The 15148-nt window shown below is 33.6% G+C and overlaps 1 protein-coding gene across 1 annotated transcript in view; it reads left to right on the forward strand.

Annotated features, from left to right (window-relative positions):
• Positions 1–15148, forward strand: part of LOC124720082 (putative sodium-dependent multivitamin transporter) — a 135614-nt gene that overhangs the window by 92818 nt on the left and 27648 nt on the right. The window contains exon 9 of the mRNA XM_047245357.1: positions 549–773. Coding sequence (XP_047101313.1) covers positions 549–773 — 225 coding nt within the window. The remainder of the gene's footprint in view (positions 1–548; positions 774–15148) is intronic.

A 15148-nucleotide genomic window follows, 5' to 3' on the forward strand; every position in this document is an offset into this window, starting at 1 on the left:
TTTTTCAGGTTGCTCATCGGTAACTAGTACCTGCTTTTAAACTTCCTACTCAGTTGTAACGAGACTCCTGCAAAGTTGTCAGGTATCGCTAAGACTGCCATCCGTGCTTCTTCACAGAGCAAACGAGCCACCGACCTCCTCACTCTGTTAACTGGCACAGACATTAAACACCTTGTCATCGACTTGCGATTCCACCACCCTTCGACCACTGTCCGTAGATGCTAATGATAATAGTACGCCAAAATCCAATGAGCTGTGCAGTTTCCACAGTGCTAGTAGCCACTTGTTCTCACATCACATACCTACAGTGCACCAGGCGGCACTGAATCTGGCAATAGGCAGCAGCCTCACAATTTTGGCCTACCGGTGTAAAGACCGATTACTGTCACGATACCGTGAGCACACTGCCGAGAGACCACCGCTGGAACGTTGCGGAGACAGGTATCGGTTCCTGTGTTAGTGCAGGGGCTCTGCATATGTGGTCTCTAGCCAGTTGTGCGATTGCCGTTCGTGATGAAATGGTGACGCAGTTTTGTTGTGTTCGGCAGCCACTGTACGTGCGGTACCGAGGCCACCCACTGGCGGAGTCGCGGTCGCCACTTGTGGGGAAGCTGCTGGCACTGGCATTCGGACTGCTGTTCCTGGGACTGGCCTTCATGGCGCAGTTCCTGGGTGGCGTGCTGCAGGCCAGCCTCACGATATTCGGCGCTGTCGGCGGACCTGTGCTCGGCTTCTTCTCGCTCGGCATGTTCCTGCCCCACGCCAACGAGCCGGTACATACTCCTCATCCTGCTGCCTCGCCAGAGACTCTGTAGAGAGGTCTGGTGTGTAGAACTCAGGTGCCGAGATATACTGGTAGTGAACTCACTTATCTACAGGGTGGATCTTTTGGCCTCTCTCTTGTTATTAGCACTATGATGAAATAACTGAAGTAAAGCAGAATACTTTAACATGAGGATAAACCAAAAGAATTAAAAAAATCATTACCATGAGACCGAATTATTGAAACCAAAACAGAAAGACCTAAAGCACCTTCAAAAACAGAAAAAAATAACAGGAAAGAAGTAATCATAATCAAATTCAATATGAAAAACAATAATTAATATAAACAAAGAAAGAACAATATGCTCCAATCTCAGAAGAACCATTAATAAATGTTTATGTTTAGAAGAAAAAACATAAACACCAGCAAAATAAACCAACAAAAAAGTAAAAACAGAGAATATAAGCATTAGCTTTAATAGTTAAAAAAAAAAAAAAAAAAACGTCAGTCTTGTAAACCGGAGATAAGTCTAGGCCCCACTTTTAAAACTTCAGAGGTGGAAAGCTTCCATCATCAGTCCCCAAAACCGATATTTTAAATAAACTAACCCCTGAAATGATTAAAATAATAATTATATCACTATCAAATGCAATAAATATTAATTTTATTAAATTAAGACATCCAATATCAATAATACTTTCATTATCCTCCAAACTTTCTTAGTTGGATTAATAACAGGAACAATAATGGAAAGATATTGACTGTCATATATTTTATTCTTAACATTTCTTGGTGGTATATTAGTCCTATTTATTTATATTACAAGAATTGCATCAAACGAAATATTTCAACCTAAATCAATTAGCATAATTATTACCCTAACAATATGGGGATTTATTGTATCAATATTAATTATACTAGACATAACAATATTTATAGACTTCTGCAAAAATACTGAACCATAAATATTGATGATTCATCAATTACCAAGAAATAACAATATCTTTAGAAAAATTATATAATAGACCAACATTCATTATTACAATAATAATAATAATCTGCAGAGGGGCGAACATTGACTCAGACCACTACTTAACACGCATTAAAGTGAAATTCACCCCAAAAAAATTCTATCTGAAGAAAACACACATGATGAAATTTGACACACGAACAATCAAAGAAACCAATCTGAAGGAGGAGTGGGAAAAGGAACCAGCTGACTCTTGGGAAAAATTTCGAACAAAAATTACAAAGAAGGCAAAAGAACTGATCCCATTGAAAAAGAACACAAAACACCCCTGGTGGGACTCTGGATGTGAAAAAGCGCTGGAAGAAAGAAAGAAAGCCTTTCTGAAGTATAACAGTAAAAAATCCCCAGAAAATCTAGATCACTTCCACAACACCAGAAGACAAGTGGCAAAAACAATCAGACAAGTCAAGAGGAAGTACGTCAAGGAACAGTGTGAGTCTATTGAAGAAAATTTCCGTAACTATAATGTACGAGACTTCTATAAGACCTTTGCTGGGAGAATCAATGGATACGGCTCACGAAATCTATGTTTCAGAAAACCAGATGGAAAACTAGCGCTCACAAATCGGGAAAATTGTGAGGAGCTGGCGAGATACTTTTCCGGACTCCTCAATTGCCCTGAACCTTCTTCAAGATTCCCTCAAGAAACTGCTGTCTACTCAAATCCAGAATCCCCACCACCTACACTAGAGGAGATCCAAAGACATATTCATAGACTGAAAAACAACAAGGCATCCGGAGAAGATAATATCACTGCAGAACTACTTAAAAATCTTGGACCAAATTCCCTCAAAGAACTCACTCAAATCATCACAGACATTTGGCAGACAGAAAAACTACCAGAAGATTGGAAATGCGCCCTAATTCATCCACTGCATAAAAAGGGAGACATGGCAGATATAAACAACTATCGAGGAATCTCCCTTCTCCAAGTCACTTATAAAATCCTCTCAGCTTGTCTTCTTCAACGAACACAAGAACAACTCGAACACAGTATTGGTGAATACCAAGCTGGCTTTTGCCCTCACCGATCCTGTGCAGAACAAATTTTCAATTGGAAGACAACACTAAAATACAAAGCAGTCAGAAACAGTCCGATCATTTGTTCCTTTGTTGATTTCGCAAAGGCTTATGATTCAATCGATAGGCAATCTCTCGTTATTATCCTTGAGGAGCTAGGACTCGATCTGAAAACCCTAAACCTTATCAAAGAAACGCTCACAAACACAACTTCTAAGATAAAATTCCTGGGTGAAATATCAGAGCCCTTCCTGATCAAAACCGGCGTCAGACAAGGTGACGGCTTGTCTCCACTCCTCTTCAACCTTATCTTAGACAAAGTCATCCGAGAATGGGAAAAAGAACTGAAGAATCAAAATTACTGGAAGCCTATACAACTAGGAAGATCGAAAGATGGTATTAAAATTTCATGCTTGGCATTTGCAGATGACGTGGCCATTCTAGCAGAAAACGAGACCACAGCAATTAAACAGATAGACATTCTCAAAGAATGCGCCGAAAAAGTTGGGCTACAAATTTCCTTCCAAAAAACCAAATTCATCTGCTCAAAATTTGAAACTCAAAAACTGACTACAAAATATGGACAAATTGAGAGAGTTCCATTCTTTAAATACTTAGGCGAGGTCCTAGAACCCACAGGGGGAGAGAAAACTGCACAAAAAGTTCGACTGGAAAAACTGAAAAGAGCATACTGGAAAACCCACAACATCTACAATAAAAAGTGTCTCTCCATTCACTCAAAAATACGACACTACAATACAGTAATCAAGCCCGAAGCACTATATGCCAGCGAAACACTCACACTCCATAGAAAAGGCGACCTGGAAGGCATCCTGAAAGAGGAACGCAAAATTATCAGAAAGATTCTTGGCCCAAAAAGAACTGAAGATGGATACAGGTTACAGTCTCGGAAAACTACAGAAAAATTATCTAACCTCGCCGCAGACATCCGGAAAAGAAGACTAAAATTTTACGGTCATATCCACAGACTCCCAACACCCAGACTCTCCCACAAAATTTTAATATACATTGAAAAATTGAAAACCATACCCTGGATAAAAGAAACCAAAACAGATCTAGCAAATGCACAAATAAATTCTTCAGAAGTTATAAACAGAAATGTATAAAGGCAAAAAATCAATAGTTGGAAAGTACAACCCGAGAACGAAGTTTGCAAGAGACAGGGGACAAAATGGACAGAGGAAAGAAAGAGAATTCATGGGGAAAGAATGAGAGAAGTTTCGAGAATTAAAAAATTGAATCGGAAAAGCTTTGCGTGATCCATATGGGTCCAATCGCACATAATAATAATAATAATAATAATAATTTATTTTTAGCACTATTAACAGTAGTTGAAATTACTAGTATTAACCAGGGGCCTATTTGTAAAATGAGATAACTTACTAATGAATAAACCATTATGATTAAGACATCCTTTAATTAAAATTATTAGCAACTCTTTAATTGATTTACCTGCACCAACAAATATTTCATTTGATGAAATTTTGGGTCCCTGCTAGGGTTATGCTTGGTAATTCAAATCGTAACTGGCCTAATTTTAGCTATACATTATACATCAAATATTGAAATAGTATTCAGTAGTGTAGTACACATCTGCCGAGACATAAATAATGGTTGAATTATTCGAACTTTACATGCAAATGGAGCATCTATATTCTTTATTTGTATTTATTTGCATGTAGGATGAGGAATTTACTATGGATCTTATATATACATACACACCTGAATAATTGTTACAGTAATTCTATTCTTAGTTATAGCAACTGAATTTATAGGATACGTTTTACCTTGAAGTCAAATATCATTTTGAGGTGCAACAGTAATTACTAATTTATTATCAGCAATTCCATACTTAGTGACAGACTTAGTTCAATGAGTGTGAGGATAATTTGCTGTTGATAACGCAACATTAAATCGATTCTTTACATTTAATTTTGTGTTACCATTTATTATTCTTCCTTCATCAAACAGGATCTAATAAGCCATTAGGGCTAAATGGAAATATCAAAAAAAAAAAAAAAATCCCATTTCACCCATACTTTACTTTCAAGGATTCTATCACATTGGTATTAATAACATCATTATTAATTATATTATGTTTAATTAATCCCTACCTTCTAGGAGACCCAGATAATTTTGTACCCGCTAATCTGTTAGTAACACCAGTCCATCTTCAGCCAGAATGATATTTCGTATTTGCATATGAAATTCTACGATCAATTCCTGACAACTTAGAAGGTGTTATTGCACTATTCTTATCAATTAGAATCTTAATAATTTTACCTTTCTATAACAAAACACCATTCCGAGATATCCAATTTTATCCTATTAATCAGATTCTAATCTGAATTATAGTAGCTGTTGTATGTCTATTAACACAAATTAGTAAATGACCAGTTGAAGAACCTTACATCATAACACGACAAATCTTAACAGTCATCTACTTTACATACTTCTTAATTAATGTAGATGTTGCAAACGCATGAAATAAGCTAATTAAGGAATAAATAAGTTAATTAGCTTAGGAAAAGCATATGTTTTGAAAACATAAAACTAGAAGTTTAACTTTTCTTAAAAAATTTCACTAAATAAATGAGATAAATAAAATCGTTAAACCAACAAAGAAAATAAAAAAAATTGAGAGATAAAGGTAAAAAACTTTTTCAAGCTAACGGAACTGTGGTAAGGTACCCCGAACTCAAATAAAGCCAAAAGATATAATAGCAAGCTTAATAAAAAATATAAAAGAATAAGAATCACCCCCAAAAAATTAAAGCTAATAATATTCTTATAAAAACAATTATAGTATACTCAGCTAAAAAAATTAAAGTAAAACCACCTGCTCCATATTCAATATTAAAGTCCGAAACTAACTCAGATTCACCTTCAGCAAAATCAGAAGGAGTACGATTAGTTTCGGCCAAACAAGAAGCAAAACAAGCTAAAGCTAAGGGAAAAGAAATAATAATAATTCAGCAGTAAAGCTGATAATTTATAAAATCAAACATGTTAAAACTACCAATTAAAATAATTAAAGATAATAAAATCAAAGCTAAACTAACTTTATATGAAATTGTTTGAGCAACAGAATAATTTGAATTAGAAGACCACCCAGCAATTATAACGGTATAAACACCTAATCTAGTACAACACAAAAAAAAACAAAAATTCCATAAGGAAAAGAACACATATAAGTTAAGTAAGGAAAAATTACTCAAACAACCAAAGAAATCATTAAATTAAAAACAGGAGAAAAATAATAAAGTACATAATTAGATACAATAGGAATTGGCTGCTCCTTACAAATAAACTTAATAGCATCGCTAAAGGGCTGCAGGATTCCTACAAAACCTACTTTATTTGGACACTTACAAATCTGAATATAACCTACAACTGCTCCAATTAAGTTAAAAAAGCAACACTAACTGAAACACAAATAACAAATAAACAAAAATTTAAAATAAACATAAATTAATCATAAAGTATCAATACCATTTGTAGAAAAAATCTACATAAATGAATTATAAATTCAACACATTAATCTGTCAAAATAATAAATTAATTAATATTAATCAATATAGTCAAAAATATTTTAACCATATGGTCCTTTTGTACTAATATGGATTAATAGTCTTAGGATAGAAACTGACCTGGCTCACGCCGGTCTGAACTTGGATCATGTAAGAATTTAAGGGTTGAACTGACCTAATCACTGGGCTCCTGCAACCATAATTTTTCTTAATCCAACATCCAGGTCAGAATCTACTTTGTCGATATGAGCTCTCAAAAACAATTACGCTGTTAGCCCTAAGGTAACTTAATCTTATGATCATAAATTATGGATCAAAACAACAAACATAAATCAATGATATGATAATGAAGAGTTTATTTATTCTTCATGTCACCCCAACAAAACATCATCATTAAATGTAGAAAGACAAACAAAAAAACTATATAAAAGTAAAATGATAACCTCTAAGGGGTCTTCTTGTCCTAAAGAAGAATTTAAGCCTTTTGACTCAAAAATGAAATTCAAAAATTTATTAAGAGACAGTTGATTTCTTGTCAAGCCATTCATTCCAGCCACTAATTAAGAGACTACTGATTATGCTACCATTGCACGGTCAAAATACCACGGCTCTTTAAAAATCTGCTCAGTGAGCAGGTCAGACCACAAAGAATTTCAAGAGGACATGTTTTTGATAAACAATTGGTAATCAGTTTTACTTAGTTCCTTATAATAAATTTACAATGCAAAAATTTTATATAAATAAATATACCATTTCTATCATTATTACAAAGATTTTAAAATTAAATCAACAATCTTAATAAAAAACCTAAAATAGTTATAAAATCAAAATATAAAACAATGAACTAAAACGTAATCTCAAACATATATGGTTTAAAGCTTACTATTATATTTTCAAAAACAAATTATAGGTTAATAACTTCAAAGCTTATCCCTTAAAGGATAAATAAGTTAATATTTATACTTACAAAATTAAATAAACACAACTAACTTAAAAAAATTAAATTTTTTCTTAAGAAACTAGATATCTTAGGAAACGATTAACATCTCATTTCTATAAATAATTTTATAATAATTATGATACATTAACTATAAAGTATTTATATGTAAATCCAAAAATGAGACAAGTAAAATAAATACTTAAATTTTGATAAACCCTGATACAATAGGTACAACACATAAAATCTACTTTAAAAATTTAAAATAATATTTCATAAAACATTTACATTACCAATACACTATAATTTAAAAAATCAATTCTATAAAATATACTAAGACAAAATCCTACAAAATTATTTATATTAAATAAAGAAACAAAAAATAAATATAATAAAAAAAATAATCAAGATATCCTGGTTTGCACAGAAAAATTATCAGTGTTAGTGAAACACTTTACTGATGAGTTATATCTTGAACCTCTTCCTAGATACACTTTCCAGTACATCTACTATGTTATGACTTATCTCATCTAAATTGGAGCTATTTCAAAATAATCAAAATAGAATAATAAATAATGAGAGCGACGGGCGATGTGTACACAGCTCAGAGCCAATATCAGTTGTATTAAATAAATACACCTTCATTAACAGTATTTCGCCATCAAATCCATTACAAACAAAAGTCTATTGTAACCCACCTCCTCTTAACTACAAGCTGCACCTTGACCTGTAATATTTTATAATTATAAATCTTGAGAATTATAACTCTAAAAAGATTCTCTGATAACGGAGATATACAAACAAATAAACTAAGTAGAGTAAATTGTGTATTATCAATCATGGGGTAGGTTCCTCTGAATGGAATGAGATACCGCCAAGTTCTTTGAGTTTAAAGACCTTAACTAATAGTACCCAGGTTAATACAATTAACATTTAAAATAATAGGGTATCTAATCCTAGTTTATTATTTAAATTTCACAGATTTATAAAAAGAGCTACAAATAAATTTTAACATTTCACCCTACAAATTTATATTTTAGCCCTAATAATACAAACAACTGTACTAACCAGTAATATTCACTTGTATCAATCGTATAACCGTGGCTGCTGGCACGAATTATGCCGATACTAAATCAATTGCTAAATCCAAAATCACTTGATAATTAAATCAAAATACTGCAAAAAGAACTTTTAGTTTAATAAAACTTACAAATAATACAAAGAAAACGTGAATAAACAAGCAAGAATAAAACTTTTAGGAACAAAAAATAAGAAATTTAAAAATTAACCAAAAGAGGAAAAAATTAAAGATACAAATATGTAAGAAAAAGAAAGAAAAAGATTACAAATGTTAGCAAAAAGAAAGAAGCAGACCCCCTTTGTGACCACAACTTCTCTATTGTATACAAATAAAGATATATATGGAACACGTTTACCACTGTATTGTATTCTTTCTTATTTAATCTTTCTTTTCACTAATAATAAAGAAAGATTAAATAATATAATAAATATATTAGAAACAATTATGTAAATTAATGTAATATGTTATTAATATAAAATTATATTAAGTTAACTTAAATATTAGTTAGTTGACTAATCTAATTATAGACAATTTATTAATTATATTATTATAATTGATATAATTATTTATATTAACATAATATTTTATCTTTAATATTATTAATTTTATTCATTATATCCTATTATAATAATATTTAATATTAATTTACATATTATTATATATTTTATAATGTAATAATTTATTTTAAGCTAAAAACATAAGTAGCTATAATCCTCGGTAAATAAATTTATTGAAATAATCACTTAATGATAATAAAATAAACTTATAAGAATTTAAATTTAATTAAATGTAATATATTAATATAAATTATTGATATATATATATATATATATATATATATATATATATATATATATATATATATATTCTTGTGTCTGTGTATGTGCAGATGGATATGCATGTGTGGCGAGTGTATACCTGTCCTTTTTTCCCCCTAAGATAAGTCTTTCCGCTCCCAGGATTGGAATGACTCCCTACCCTCTCCCTTAAAACCTACATCCTTTCATCTTTCCTTCTCCTTCCCTCTTTCCTGATGAAGCAACTGTTGGTTGCGAAAGCTCGAATTTTGTCTGTATGTTTGTGTTTGTTTGTGAGTCTATCAACCTACCAGCGCTATTGTTTGCTAAGTCACATCATCTTTGTTTTTAAATATATTTTTCCCACGTGGAATGTTTCCCTCTATTATATTCATATATATATATATATGTATATAAACAAAGATGATGTGACTTACCGAACGAAAGCGCTGGCAGATCGATGGACACACAAACAAACACACACACAAAATTCAGACTGTTGCCTCATCAGGAAAGAGGGAAGGAGAGGGAAAGACGAAGGGATGTGGGTTTTAAGGGAGAGGGTAAGGAGTCATTCCAATCCCGGGAGCAGAAAGACTTACCTTAGGGGGAAAAAGGACGGGTATACACTCGCACACACACACATATCCATCCACACATATACAGACACGAGCAGACATCTCACAAGCAGACATATTTAAAGACAAAGAGTTTGGGCAGAGATGTCAGTCGAGGCAGAAGTGAAGAGGCAAAGATGATGTTGAATGACAGGTGAGGTATGAGTGGCGGCAACTTGAAATTAGCGGAGATTGAGGCCTGGTGGGTAACGGGAAGAGAGGATACATTGAAGAGCAAGTTTCCATCTCCGGAGTTCGGATAGGTTGGTGTTGGTGGGAAGTATCCAGATAACCCGGACGGTGTAACACTGTTCCAAGGTGTGCTGGCCGCGCACCAAGGCATGTTTAGCCACAGGGTGATCCTCGTTACCAACAAACACTGTCTGCCTGTGTCCATTCATGCGAATGGACAGTTTGTTGCTGGTCATTCCCACATAGAATGCATCACAGTGTAGGCAGGTCAGTTGGTAAATCACATGGGTGCTTTCACATGTGGCTCTGCCTTTGATCGTGTACACCTTCTGGGTTACAGGACTGGAGTAGGTGGTGGCGGGAGGGTGCATGGGACAGGTTTTACACCGGGGGGCGGTTAAGAGCCAGAGGGTAGGGAAGGTGGTTTGGGGATTTCATAGGGATGAACTAACAGGTTACGAAGGTTAGGTGGACGGCGGAAAGACACTCTTGGTGGAGTGGGGAGGATTTAATGAAGGATGGATCTCATTTCAGGGCAGGATTTGAGGAAGTTGTATCCCTGCTGGATATATATTATATATATAATAGAGGGAAACATTCCACGTGGGAAAAATATATCTAAAAACAAAGATGATGTGACTTACCGAACGAAAACGCTGGCAGGTCGATAGACACACAAACAAACACAAACACACACACAAAATTCAAGCTTTCGCAACAAACTGTTGCCTCATCAGGAAAGAGGGAAGGAGAGGGAAAGACGAAAGGATGTGGGTTTTAAGGGAGAGGGTAGGGAGTCATTCCAATCCCGGGATCGGAAAGACTTACCTTAGGGGGGAAAATGGACAGGTATACACTCGCACACACACACATATCCATCCACACATATACCATCTTTGTTTTTATATATATATATATATATATATATATATATATCTAAAAACAAAGATGATGTGACTTACCAAATGAAAGTGCTGGCAGGTCGACAGACACACAAACATACACACAAAATTCAAGCTTTTGCAACAAACTGTCGCCTCATCAGGAAAGAGGGAAGGAGAGGGAAAGACGAAAGGATGTGGGTTTTAAGGGAGAGGGTGAGGAGTCATTCCAATCCCAGGAGCGGAAAGACTTACCTTAGGGGGAAAAAAGGACGGGTATACACTCGCACACACACACACACACACACACATATCCATCCACACATATACAGACACAAGCAGACATATTTATATATTAAATAAACGAAGTGCATAATTAGAGGGTTGCCTTGATGGGGTAAATTAAGTAAATAAAAATTACGTACAATAAACAAATTACATAAGATAGAATTGAACTACCTCATTTAGTATCAAAAACTAACGTGCATCATACACCGAAATGTAAAAAGGTAAGCTAATCAAGCTAAAGGGTTCATATCCCATTTATAGAGGTATCAATCCTCTCCTTTTTAATGACCAACAACTCTACAAAACTTCTCTTCCTTTCAACATTAATGATAGGAACAACCCGGTCCATTTCATCAAATTCCTGATTTGCAGTTTGAATAGGACTTGAGATCAACTTACTTTCATTTAGTCTGCTTCTAATGAGAAATAAAAATATAATGATAAATGAATCATCAATTAAATATTTTATTGTCCAGGCAGTAGGATCGACAATACTATTATTTTCAATTTTGTTGATTCAAATAAAGTATCCAATAGGATGGGAAACAGAATTTATCCCCTCAATAACAATTAGATCTAGATTATTATTAAAGATTGGAGCTGCACCTTCTCGTTACTGATTTCCAGAAGTAATAGGCGCTTCAAGATGGAATAACTGTTTATCATTAATAATATGACAAAAAATTGGCCCAATAATAGTACTATCATATTGTATTCAACTAAGAACCTTTATTTGAACCATTATCATTTTAAGAATCGTTATTGGGGCAATAGGAGGCTTAAATCAAACATCTCTACGCCAGATTCTAGCATATTCTTCAATTAGACACTTAGGGTGAATAATTAGATCTCTAACAGTCAGAGAGAACATCTGAGAACTATACTTTATTATTTATTCACTACTAACGCTGATCATGATTTGCCGGACGATGTGACCGAGCGGTTCTAGGTGCTACGGTCTGGAACCGCGCAACCACTATACTTGAAGGTTTGAATCCTGCCTCAGGCATGGATGTGTGTGATGTCCTTAGGTCAGTTAGGTTTAAGTAGTTCTAAGTTCTAGGGGACTGATGACCACTGAAGTTAAGTCCCATAGTGCTCAGAGCCATTTGAACCATTTTATGATGGTTTTATTATTCAAACAAATAAATCTATTCGTTGTAAACCAGATTTATTCAGCTAGAAACATAAAAACTGAAATTAAATTCATAATATTCTTATCTCTTCTATCTCTAGGTGGTTTACCACCATTTTTCTTGGATTCGTACCAAAATGAATTGTAATACAATCATTAATAGAAAACAACATAACAACTATTGTAACTATTATACTCGTATTAACTATAATTACACTTTATTATTACATACGTATTAGATTCTCAGCCTTAATTATGTCATATACCGAAAATTCATGATCTATAAAGATAAAGTATTAAAAATCAATAATTATTCTTCCTATAACCGTAATAATTTCAACAATAGGATTGCTCTCAACATCTACCTTAATGTCATTGTACTAAGGACTTAAGTTAATTATACTAATAACCTCCAAAGCTATAATTAAAAGAATAATCTTTTAGGCCTTAGTAAAACTTTACACTTCTAGAATTGCAGTCTAGAATCATAACTGAATATAAGAGCAGAGTATGGTAAGAGAGAAAATATGTCATAAGTAGATTTACATTCTACCACCTAAAATTCAGCCATCTTACTGCAAGAATGAATATTCCCAACAAACCATAAGGACATTGGTACTTAATACTTTCTGTTTGGAGCATGGGCAGGAATAATAGGAACATCAATAAGAATACTTATTCGTGCTGAACTTGGTCAACCAGAATGTCTAATTGGAGATGACCACATTTATAATGTTATTATTACAGCCTATGCATTTGTAATAATTTTCTTCATAGTAATGCCTATTATAATTGGTGGATTTGGTAATTGACTTGTACCATTAATAATTGGTGCACCAGATATAGCATTCCCATGAATAAATAATATAAGTTTTTGATTACTACCACCTTCATTAACCCTTCTTCTTACATCTTCTATAGTAGGTAATGGTGCTGGTACAGAATGAACAGTTTACCCGCTCTATCAGGAGCTATTGCACACGGGGGCGCATCTGTAGATCTAGCCATTTTTCTACTACACTTAGCAGGTGTATCATCAATTCTTGGTGCAGTAAACATCATTACAACAGCAATTAATATACAATCAGAAAGCATAACTTTAGACCTAACACCTTTATTTGTTTGGTCTGTAGCTATTACAGCTCTCCTTCTTCTTCTTTCACTTCCAGTTTTAGCAGGAGCTATTACTATATTATTAACAGACCAAAACCTAAATACATCATTCTTTGACCCTGCGGGAGGAGGAGATCCAATTCTATGTCAACACCTATTCTCATTCTTTGGACACCCAGAAGTTTACATTTTAATTCTACCCGGATTTGGTATTATTTCACACAGTGTATGTCAAGAAAGAGGAAAAATTGAATCATTTGGAACATTGGGTATAATTTATGCTATGTTATCAATTGGATTAATAGGATTTATTGTATGAGCATATCATATATTTACAGTAGGAATGGATGTTGACACACGAGCATACTTCACATCAGCAACAAATAATTATTGCTGTACCTACAGGAATTAAGGCATTCAGAGGACTAGCTACATTACCTGGAACTAAACTCGAGTTTAACCCACCATTACTATGAGCTCTAGGATTTATTTTCTTATTTACAATTGGTGGGTTAACAGGATTAATACTAGCAAACTCATCACTTGATATTGTATTACATGACACACATTATACAGTAGCCCACTTCCATTATGTTCTATCTATAGGAGCAGTATTCGCAATTATAGGAGGTGTTATTCAATGATACCCACTATTTACAAGATTGACTATAAATAATACATGATTAAAAATCCAGTTCACAATTATATTTATTTTAGGAAACTTAACATTCTTCCCTCAACACTTCTTAGGGTTAGCAGGAATACCACGACAATATTCAGATTACCCAGATGCATATACATCATGAAATGTAGTATCAAGAATTGGGTCTACAATTTCTATTGTAGGAATTATTATATTCATTGTAATCATATGAGAAAGAATGGTTTGAGCAATTGTATTCACAGCTAATATAAGAAGATCAACAGAATGACTACAAAATAATCCACCTGCAGAACAAAGTTACTCAGAATTACCCTTAATCTCTAGATTCTAATATGGCAGATTAGTGCAGTAGATTTAAGCTCTACAAATAAAAGTTTGACCTTTTATTAGAAAAACATTTAATGGCAACAAGATCAAATTTATCCCTTCAAGACAGAGCTTCACCATTAATGGAGCAACTATCATTCTGGTATTCGTGCTGATCTTTTTGGAACAAACCCACACTCAAATGGTGAACTTTTTTCTCGATCATTGAGTAGTTTTTTTGATAATGTTGTTGCGAGGATTATAACAATTATTGGAATAATAAATTTAATAAAAACTCTTGTAGATAGCTTAAGCTTCCTGATTGGAAGTCAAATGTACTATTTATACTAGAAAAACAATTATCTACCTCATCAATAAATATAAATGTATAAGAATAGTCATACTATGTCTACGAAGTGTCAATATCATGCTGCTGCTTCAAATCCAAAGTGGTGTCTTGGTGAGAAATGATTTAATGAGTGTCGAAGTAGACTTGTTGTTAAGAAAATTGTTCCAATAATTACGTGGAGACCATGGAACCCTGTTGCAACAAAGAATGTTGATCCATATACTGCATCTGCAATAGTGAAAGGTGCTTCTAAATATTCGTAAGCTTGAAGTATTGTGAAATATAATCCTAATAATACTGTAAAAAATAATCCTTGTAATGCTTGAGTGTGATTAGATTCTATTAAACTATGATGTGCTCATGTTACGGTTGCTCCTGAGGCTAAAAGAATGGCTGTATTAAGTAATGGAATTTGTATAGGATT

This window comes from Schistocerca piceifrons, chromosome 11 (genome assembly GCF_021461385.2).
Source record: "Schistocerca piceifrons isolate TAMUIC-IGC-003096 chromosome 11, iqSchPice1.1, whole genome shotgun sequence".
Classification (NCBI taxonomy): domain Eukaryota; kingdom Metazoa; phylum Arthropoda; class Insecta; order Orthoptera; family Acrididae; genus Schistocerca; species Schistocerca piceifrons.